The sequence below is a fragment of the Pocillopora damicornis genome, chromosome 4 (genome assembly GCF_964200805.1).
Source record: "Pocillopora damicornis chromosome 4, jaPocDami1.2, whole genome shotgun sequence".
Lineage (NCBI taxonomy): Eukaryota > Metazoa > Cnidaria > Anthozoa > Scleractinia > Pocilloporidae > Pocillopora > Pocillopora damicornis.
Genome location: NC_142673.1, coordinates 10376113 through 10386311, shown reverse-complemented (window position 1 = coordinate 10386311; position 10199 = coordinate 10376113). Strand labels below are relative to the sequence as shown.

The window sequence follows — 10199 nt, the reverse complement described above, 5'->3', positions numbered from 1 at the left end:
AAGGCCAAACGAAAGAGTAAAATTTATATGAAATCAATCTTGGATGCGTTTCTTTTAAAATTTCTGACGAAAACCTTCGACCAGGCCACTCGTTGAAGGAAAAAAGTGAAAATTATCTTGCGTTTCTCTTTGCATAAATCATGCTAATTTAGCAAATTGCCCAGAATTCTGCGCGTGCAGCACAGAAGTTCTCGAAATAATGGTCTGTTCGATATATTCGAATGTTTAAATATGGTGGGTTGAAATTATAGCGATGAATTCCTACCCTGTCCTTCTTTTTCTTTCCCTTTTAATCTTCCAGGGTAACCAAAATATAGGAGGTAAGTACTGTACACTTTGATGGTCTGGTTGTTTTATCCTACGGTAGTATCCAAAACCGGTACCGACACGAAAGATTACAGGTACATGGACTGATCCACACGCATGGAGGAACCTAAACATGTCTTGTATCAAAGCTTTCTCTGACAGTGGAATTCTGTCGTCGAGTTTTGATTTCCGATCGAGATTTTTTCAAAATTTGTTTTCAGGGTCTTTTGAAACTTAATTTTGCTAAAGAATTGTGTTTCCTTGACGTATTCAGGAAACAAGTGATGTTTGATGGCGATCTGTTCGAAGCGAAACGGGCGCGAGTTGGCTGTTTACATTTACATTATTCATTGGAAACTTTTTCAGCTTGAATTTGATTTACACACCAGAGGATATTTGGGTATTTTGTCAAAAAATGCCTTACACATTCATTTTTCGTATACTTTTCTCCTTGTCGTAGATAATATATTTTTTTTCTCGACACGTCTTTTTTCCGTGTTAATTCCACGGTCCACTGAATCGAAAAATATTAAAATTTCAGCAATCAAGTAGCGCACGGTCCGTTAAGATTTTTTGTGATCCTTTAACCAGTTACGAGAATTCTGCAATTGAAGGGAATGGCTTAAAATGAAGAATGGTTTGAACCTGGACTTTTTCCGTCGCCTTTTCTAATATTCTTTCGCGAAAAGAAAGCGAAGTTCAAACATGGCGAGAGTCTTCGTCACAAAAACAGAAGACAGTTATTTTGTTTTAGAGCAATCTCCTCCTAAAGACGATTCTGTGACGCCTTTTAGTAAAGAAAGTGACTGCTGCAGAGAACCTAGTCAGTCCTTGGATTACGTGTCGCCGAACCTTTTCTAGACCCGAGTTGATGTGGTATTTCATGCATTTTGTTAAATGTAATGATCTCGAACCGGTTGTTTGTCGTTTTGATAACGAATGATCTTGATTATTTCTAGGTGTGGAACATGACATAGTAGATGTCACAGACGGCCTTGAATTACAGAAAGTTTTCGATCAGTCTAACAGAGGACAGATACCGACAGAGGCCACTTTATCAAGTGCCGAGGAAAAAGATTTGTTAGTAAGTGGTCGGGTTACGGGAGTAGAGGACTCAAGTTCTAATGCTGAGGACGGAAAATCGAAGAGCGATGTTGTGAGTGAATCAACGGACTACTCCACGAAAGTATTTGAATCCGTCAGCGATGATGTGCAATCAGGGAAGCTATCGAACAACAAGGAGCGGTTAACCCCGGAAAATGACAGAGGGAGCCGAAACCTGCATGATATCAGGTTGAATAGAAATTATGAACTGAAGGGGCGATTAAATATTGATTCGGATGGACTTGCAGATCAAAATCAAGCCACAAGGGACAGTGTTGCCAAAGTCGACAAAATTAAGTTGGCTGAACCTGCAAAAGTTGGTGAAGCAGCTCAATTGGAATCTTTGAACGCAGGGACACCTTTCACTGCTGTTCCAGCTTCGAACTCCTCATCTATGCCGCCACAACCCTACATCCTGAAAGTGAAGAACACGCCAGCCAGAGCTGAGTTAGACGACATTTATTTTTTATGTGAGTATTTTCCTGCTATATTTTACCACGCCGAAATCAAATTATTTCCCCTCAGTACATTTTCAACGGGAGCTAGTTTTTCCTAAATGGAAAATCACAATATTTGACACAGTGGGCGGAACTAGATGGGCATGTACTCTATTTTAATGTTGTTTTCGGTTTTTCAGTATATCAGGTAAAAAATTAATGGCTTCCAATATATCAATTAAACTAAAATACGACTAATATTGAGGGAAATTTCTTGAACTCCATGTTTTTTTCTGTCAAAATGTTTCATCGAAAATGTTTCAGAGACCAATGACTTCCGTTTATTTTTTATTTTGGTGGTGTAGCTGAAACTTATCTGATGAACGTGTCTTCCTTCTTTACAAATACGAATTGTTCTCTCTTTAACGCTGAAATTACATTTCGTTTTCTCGTGAACTCTGTGACCTGGACATAGATTGTAAGTCCCTTCCTCTTTTTAAACATTATTTCCTCTCCATTGTTAGTGGTACTACGACAGCCTTCTTTAGGGCACTATTTTTCTACTCTGTGGGGCACAGTTTATATTTAGAAATTAAGTGTTCCATGTTTTGATTTTCTGGTGGAAAATAGTTCGTTTCTGAGTTCGTGTTAAAAAGCAGACTGTGAAATACTTCCGACAAAAGCAAGATCGAGGGCTTTTCAGAGTGAGGACTGTATTCCGTCACCATCTTCCTTGTTACGTCGTTTCGTGGTCGCCTTTCAGCGACAGTGACGTTACTCGATATTATGTCTTCTACTTTTAGACATGTTACAATTTTGAGGCCTTTTTTTGATGCAACATGGATCACCAATATCTTGGCTGTCAAGCTGTTTTGGTCTCTGATTCTCAGATTTCTGTGACACTGATTTAGGTATATAATGGTTATTGTAAAATTTGCAGGATTTATTAAAGAAGAAATTTACATCTGAGAGCTAAGATTCCTTGAGGAAGTAAACATTTACTTTACCATGATCATATTTCAGGAAATAGTTGTGTAAGGAAATAGCAAGGCTGTGACAAGCTACATCCATCAAAAGTCAAGAGGTTAATAGGGTAAAAGCAATTCAATTTGGGTGAAAGAGACATACTTTTTAAATGCCATTGCAAAAAATGAAAGAAGATTGAAATAATTTTGAATTAATGACAAAGAGAAGTAAACTTTGAACATCAGTATTGTTAAATACTAAATTGGAACATTAGGATATTATTTTCCTTGATGTACAGATAAGGTAAATGAGGATGCTAACAAATTCTACAAAATTTCATCCTTTCTTCCTAATTTAAGCAGACATTTTCATTTTGCAAGTTGAGTGTGAAAAAATATGGTGCAGGGGTGTTAAATTGTGTCAACATATGGCCAGGACATATTGTTTTAAACTGTATCCATAAATATATATTTATATAAACAGAGATTTCACTCGAGAAATGTTTAGATTTAGTACTGGTTGAATTATTAATGCTTTGTGGAGAAGCTATGCAACATTAATAATCTTTCTTGTATTGATTTCATTGTGTTAAACCCTTTTCTTGTTATAAATATCTACCTTCTTTTTTTGTTAAACAATAGTGCATGTTAATACTTTCCTTTTAACTTTACATGGAACTGTTTGTTTACCAAGAAAGATTAGCAGTTAGAATGGGTGATATCAATCAAAAGTTTGTGGAGGGTTTGACATATTGAACACACATTTGGAAGCCTTAATTTGGTTGTAATGAGTTTTGTTAGAATGCATAGTTTTTGTTCATTCTAAAAAAAAATAAAACATCTTTCTTTTTCTTTATTTCTTTACCAAGCTCAAAACTTACCATTTCTCCTATTTCCATCTACAAACATTAGGCTATCAACATTGCTGATCCTAGCAGTATGTAGGATGTGTGTCATATGAACTTCAGAATAGACCTCGCTCACTGTGGAGTCTCTGTGGCTCAGTGGTAGAGTGCTGAAGCACAGAATCTGAAGGTTTGAGGTTCAATTCCTCATGGGGACTTAAAGTTTTTTCTTTGTCCCACGCTTGTGACAAGATGAAAAACATCTTTCTTTATTTCTTTACTGCGCTCAATAACTTACCATTTCTCTTATTTCCATCTGTAAACATTATGCTATCGACATTGCTGATCTTGACTGATTGAATGGAATTGTTTTGAATGGAAGGATATTTCCATCGCAATGTAGCATAACCTTGTTTTACCATAGAACCATGCTATTTTTAGCAAGTAGGAGAATAGAGAATTAATCTTCTAACCCTCAACTTTTTGTCATTTTAGTTATAGTTATTGGTTGTAGTGTGGCTGGCATTGCAGGACTAGCACTAGCAGGATACTGTTGGTACAAGTAAGTGAAATCAAATCATGTTATTGTCATTCATATTTTTTTTTTCCTTTTGAATATGGAAATTGCAGGAGTCAGTCTTCCTCATGGGTTGATAGTAGTCCTGAAAGGAGTTAATGTCAGACTGTTGTCTTTAAATTTAGACAATGAGTCTGATGAGTAAGGTTGATAACACTTGAAGGAAGGTTGCCATCTAACAGAAGACTCAAGTGAAGATTTGATTTTTAGTTGAATGGTGTAAGCCTGTGTATTTGAATTTCGTTTTGTGTGTTTGTGCATGTCTGTGGTATGGTATTTATTTATTTAAATACTTTCATTGGTTTGTCAACTGTTAAAAAATCTTTTTGTCTAGAAACTAACTATTTTCAGCAGATGTCTAATGCTTGCCTTGCCGATTGCCCAACCCACCATTAGACAAATGTAACTTGCATGTAACCAAAGCTTCAGAACTTTTGAGCAGGATTTTTAATATGCTGCATGAAATTTTACATTTGTGAATTATCAATTACTGTTTATTTCCACAATCTAACCTACTAGTTTTCATGAACCTTACTTGTAACATTCAGCTTTCAAACAATTTTTCATTTGACTCTGGTATGACATGTATGCATGGTTTCCATGGGTTTAAAGTGTGTATGTTACAAAATTTTTTTCAGGACACATGAATTGAGTGCATATATATATATATATGTATATGTGTGTGGGTGTGTATTAAGCTGCAGTTTTGAGCCTTTTATGATATCATTTTTTTCATAAGGCTCCACACGACTGCAAAAGCTGTAAGTGAAGCAGAATATTCAAGTTATGGTGCAACAAAACAGGGTGGTCAAGTGTCCCAGGTATAACTCTTTCCAGAGCTAAAATAACTGGTTGCAAAGGATTCTTTATTTTAAGGATTCAAAAACAGTGAAACTTTATTAAGCAGAACCCATGTTAAAATGCATCCTGTATTACATAACCTATATTTACCATAAAAGAAATGTTTCAGGGGTAGACTTCTGTTTGAAATAAAGATGGACATTAAATTGAGCTCTTGTCTTACTCAAAACCCACATAAAATGAACACTACAAGAGATTTTGTTATTGTTGTTTCTATAATTGTTTTTGATGTTTGGAAAACTGAACAATTTTAAAAACACGTTATTAAACTCATCATTTGTTTTTCTCAATGTAGTAGGGCAAGATACATAACAGAGCCAGATTTGTTGATAAATAGTTGTTAAAGCTTAATCACATGTGCAGTCAAACATTTTTCCAATTGAAAATGAACTTGCACTGTTATACTAACTGCCTGTCATGTATATTCCTTTAGGGTGACCATAAACTTGATTACAGTGCGGAAATATATCATTACCAACAGACAAAGAGTCAGCTATCAGCCCTGGAAAAGTATGTTGTTATACTCAATTTGATATCAGTGCTTTCACCTTATTAATTATTGATAATACTCTGTGATCTAATTATTTAAGCACCACACACATTTGATACAGTGGTAAGGGCTTTTATTAAAGGCACTGAATTTTAATTAGATCAAAGAACATTCCTCACTAGCTGACAAAATTATTTATGATGTCATGCAACAATATCAGCATCACAAAAGTCTTGGAGAGGTGTTTGCTGTTGTTAATACTTATGGATGGTAGAGATGAATGGTTTGGAGAACCTACTTGTATATTTAAGAGAAGAATATTGAACTGTTAGAGGAGGAGTTTGTTTTAGAGTTTTGTGGTCCAGGGTGTGAAATTAATTTTTTTTCCTGATAGCCTCTTGGCTCCTAAATTTTTCAAAGTGGTAGCCAATTCAAAAAAAGTTCGTCACCATTTTTAAAGACAAACAAAACCCTTTTTTTACACTGTCAGTTCTAGACAGACCCTTCAAAATTAAGTTAGGAAAAAGATCTTTAATGTGCTACAAAGTGGACACTAGGATGGATGATATACAGCGTTCAAGCTCACCTAAACCAAAGATTGCATCTAGTTATCGACCAAGATGCATGTGCTGTGTTTTGGACATAAACTTAATGAGGAAGTTTGCTGTGGTTTATCTTTGCAAATCTTTTTAATTCACTATATCTCTAGGCAAGGTTATGATGAAGCATTCTAGTTGCCAATTCGGCAACTAATTTGCAGGATTTGGTCATCAAAGTGAAAAATTTAGTTGCATTGGTGCCTGTATTAGGTGGAATTTCATGCCCTGTGGTCTGAAATGATTTCATTTGGGTTACAAGTTTGTGTTTGTGAAAGGTGGGCTTCAGGTTTATGGTAGACTTTTGATCAGTTAATGATAAACTAGTGAGCAGCTTTGTGCGAACTGGAATAATGAAAACTTATCTTGTTCTCCCATGTGTTTCATCTGATATTAGCAGACTTTGTCAGGAAGTCTTTACAAGTAATAAAAATTAGCTTGTTTGTATACACACAGTAAATACAGTGTCAATTTTCAACCTTTATGTGTAGTGAGATGCAAGCAGAAAGTATCCACAAGGTGTTACAAAGATGTTTTACTTGCGTGACATTTTTCGGATGTTACACATGCAAGCAGTAACGTGTTTGGAGGTCACAGATTTAATACTATTTTAGTTTGTGCTGTACTGCTCACTAGTTTATCATTTTAAAAAAAATATGTCCAGTCCTTTGTAGTGATAGCTTTATTCCCTATAGTTTAGTAAATTACCCCTGAGTCTGAAGGAGTGCTGTCAGGGGAATGAAGTCTTAACAATGACCCAAGAGTTTCTAAAAACAATGATTTTGACATGTTTATCCTCCATTCTTAATGTCACTTCCAATGACAAGTCATTGTCTTTATTCCCTTTTTTTTTTAAATCAGAGCTAGTGGTGTGAAGGGTGGCATCAAAGGGGAAACTCTTGATGATGATGATAACAGTGACGAAGGAGATGATGAGGATTATACTGTGTACGAGTGTCATGGGCTGGCTCCGGTAAGATTACACTGACAGTGTTACATAGTGACCTACATGCACTCAGATTAGAGAATAAAGCCATCAACAGTTAAGTATTTCTTTTTAAAACTGAAGGATTATCCCTGAAAGGAGATACAATGCATAATTGTTAAGATAACATTTTTAAAATTAGGAAGCTTTGTAACAGGTATTGGTCATAATTTATAAATTCCAATTAAATAATTCAGTTTAAAAGCTAATCATTTTAAACAGGCTGAGGAGAGAGTAGCTTTTGTAATGCAAACAGGTAGTGGTGTGTCAAACATTTTATCATAGCAGGGCAAGCTTTAAATCTAAACAGTGCTACAGAAAAGGAAATTTATGAGTTTTTTTCAACTTTTGTTTTCAGACTGGTGATATGACAGTTGTTAACCCCTTGTTCAGTGATCAAGAGGTAGTTGGAAGTGATCAAGATGGAAATGGTGACAAGAGTGGAGCCAGTGGTCAGGGATCTCCTGTGGCCCCGCGCCATACATTCACAGAGTCTTAAATTAATATTATAGCTAATAACAAATATTAGTGCCACAGAGTTTAAGTTGTTTTATTTTTCTGACCAGTGGTGGGAATGTTTGTTATATATGTCATTTGTTTTGGGTCCTAAAATTATGTACCAGGGTGCATCTTCATTGTTCTTTTTTGAAAATAATATTTTCCATGTGTTTTAAAAACGACTGGTTTCCAATATGAAATAAGATATCCTTCTAAAACTATAATTGTATTCATAAACAACTGTCTTTTGTAGTTTGGGTATCTTCAGTTTCAAAGGGACTTTATATTTCTCAAAATGTTGATGCACCCCTAGATTAAATTGGCTTTTGGTGAAACCCAAGGAGTGATGGTAGGTGACGTGAATAATATCATGGAGAAAAGTTTTATACAAAAAATATATCGAAAATTTCAAATTATAATTTTTATATCTGGGTCTTTGGTACAAAATTTCTGTTAATCATTATAAATTATTTCACATTTACCAAATTGTAAATAGTTAATAATATCACTCTGGTGTTAAAGTTGCAAACCAGGTGATCAGTGTTGGTGATCGTAATAATGGTTTTACCATTAAAATATCTTGTATTCATATATAAAATGATAGCATTTATTATTATTGGTAAATTTTGATTGTTGTGGAAAAGTGTGTTGTGTTACTTGAGGGACTGGTTGATTAAAGTTGGTAACTAACATAACCTTGTACTTCCACAATATATTGGTTGGGCAAGAGTCATTTGACAAGTCTGTAGAGATGGTAATTTCATCTATTATAATTATTTTAATATTAAATGAGACTTAATGTTAAAAACTTCTAACCGGTAATTGCAGTCTTTGCAACAAGGATATAAGTTACCATCAACCGTTTAAGATTTTGAACAATTTTAAAGGAAGTTTTAAAATTATGCATAAGAGCCATTTGGTGAGTCATGTAAGCTCTTGAGGGTGGCTAAGCAGCAATCTACAGTTATTATTAATGTTATTACTATAATAATTTTTTTTTTTTGGTAGTAGTGTTATTTTTCTCAACATAGTCCCTTGACATCTATGTAGAAAACTAATTTTAGGAAATCAACTATCTTTACAGACTTTTGTATGGAAACTAATTATAACAATTTAATTTGTAAATGACACCTTTGAGCAAATTGAGAGCTTGGTTACACAGCACAGATAACATAACTTTGCTATTGTTCTTTGCAAGAAAATAATTAGGTTGTGTCAGGGATACTCTGTGTAGCTATCTTGGTACCTAGTAAAATGTCTGATAATCAATTTTTAACATGAATTCAAAGGTATTTTTGTGGCATACAAATCTTCGCGCAGAAATTGTTTTATCGTTTGCAAAAGTAGAAAATACAGAAGAAGTAACAAATTCTGTGAGTTAGAGGAACAAGAACGTTAAGATGGCTCAAATGGTTTGGAAATAAGAGACTTGCAAATTTAGGAACTCTGATTCGTCATATATTTCTTGTATGACTTGTAGGTTTTTCAGTCGTTGCCACTACAGTATTAATTTTTAAATTTTTCTCAGTAACTGTCTACAAGACAAGTATATTGTAAGGAGGTGGTGTTTATACATCACACTCTTACAATGAGTAATATTGAAGTTAACTGTAATAACTTTATTCATAGGAACATAAGATTGAGTTGTTCCTCAGGATACTGATATATATTTATATTTAAGGAATATGAGACAATCTAAGGTCAATAATATTTGCCTGATTGTTAAAATATTCTTGAAAGCTCTTGGGGTTAAGTTTTCTACATGCTATTCTTTGACTCATTTGTAGTAGCTCAGTAAAAAGAGCTGTGTAACCAAGCTCCATGAATATGTGTGACTTCTAGAGATGTAGGGACACGGGTGGCTAAGAATACACTAAATAATTCTGTAAACCCATAAACTATAAACATAGCTTCCATGGATCTGTGACTTTTCTTAGTATGGGTGAGTCCATATCCTTGTGTATTGCTTCCATAGAGGGCTGCACCATCACCACTGGAAAACAAGTTGTGAATCATTGATAGTCTAGGTTCTAGATTGGGTAGCTCAAAAAGTTTTCTGATTTTCATTCCCACCTGATGGGTCGAGGTTACCATTACTTCAAGTTTTCTTTCGTTATCTTTTTGGCATGGTATCTAAAAATGCCCCAATATTTCTGAACCCATCCTGATGTTTTCTTGGAGAGGGTTACCGTAGAAATATTTAAGTATTAAAGAAAAGCAGAAGCGACCGATTACTTGTCATTCTTCGCAGTAAGAACTCAGAGTAATACAAATTTCTGTAGCTGTTTGACCCTTTTACTCCCAAGATCTAATTGTTAATTCTCCCTTCCAGCTGCCAATCATTTCCCTATAAATTAGTTACCAGGATTTGGTGATAAATCCAGATAACTCGGTCTACTTGATAAGTTCTCATAACCTGCTTGCTAGATAATCCTTGAATGTTATAATGAGAAGTTACATATTACATCTCTGGTTAAGGAGACCGACTGGTTTCCTGTGACGGCTATTTAAAGTGAGAGGCATTACCGAAAAAAT

General features: G+C 34.8%; 1 protein-coding gene across 1 annotated transcript; it reads left to right on the top strand.

The window, feature by feature from the left end:
• On the top strand, nucleotides 1-9584 carry LOC113677646 (uncharacterized). The gene is made up of 7 exons (XM_027194485.2): nucleotides 1-320; nucleotides 1266-1880; nucleotides 4153-4219; nucleotides 4974-5055; nucleotides 5529-5605; nucleotides 7043-7154; nucleotides 7525-9584. Exons 1-7 carry the CDS (start codon nucleotides 254-256, stop codon nucleotides 7663-7665), a joined length of 1161 nt encoding a protein of 386 aa, XP_027050286.2. The 5' UTR covers nucleotides 1-253; the 3' UTR covers nucleotides 7666-9584.
• Nucleotides 9585-10199: the final 615 nt, after the last annotated feature.

Bases quoted from the DNA above. Each gene is read 5' to 3' on its own strand.
- LOC113677646 (XM_027194485.2), top strand. From the start codon at position 254: ATGAATTCCTACCCTGTCCTTCTTTTTCTTTCCCTTTTAATCTTCCAG. The intron at 4,220-4,973 runs GTAAGTGAAATC...TTTTTTCATAAG, and splicing joins GCAGGATACTGTTGGTACAA to GCTCCACACGACTGCAAAAG. The intron at 7,155-7,524 runs GTAAGATTACAC...TTTTGTTTTCAG, and splicing joins AGTGTCATGGGCTGGCTCCG to ACTGGTGATATGACAGTTGT.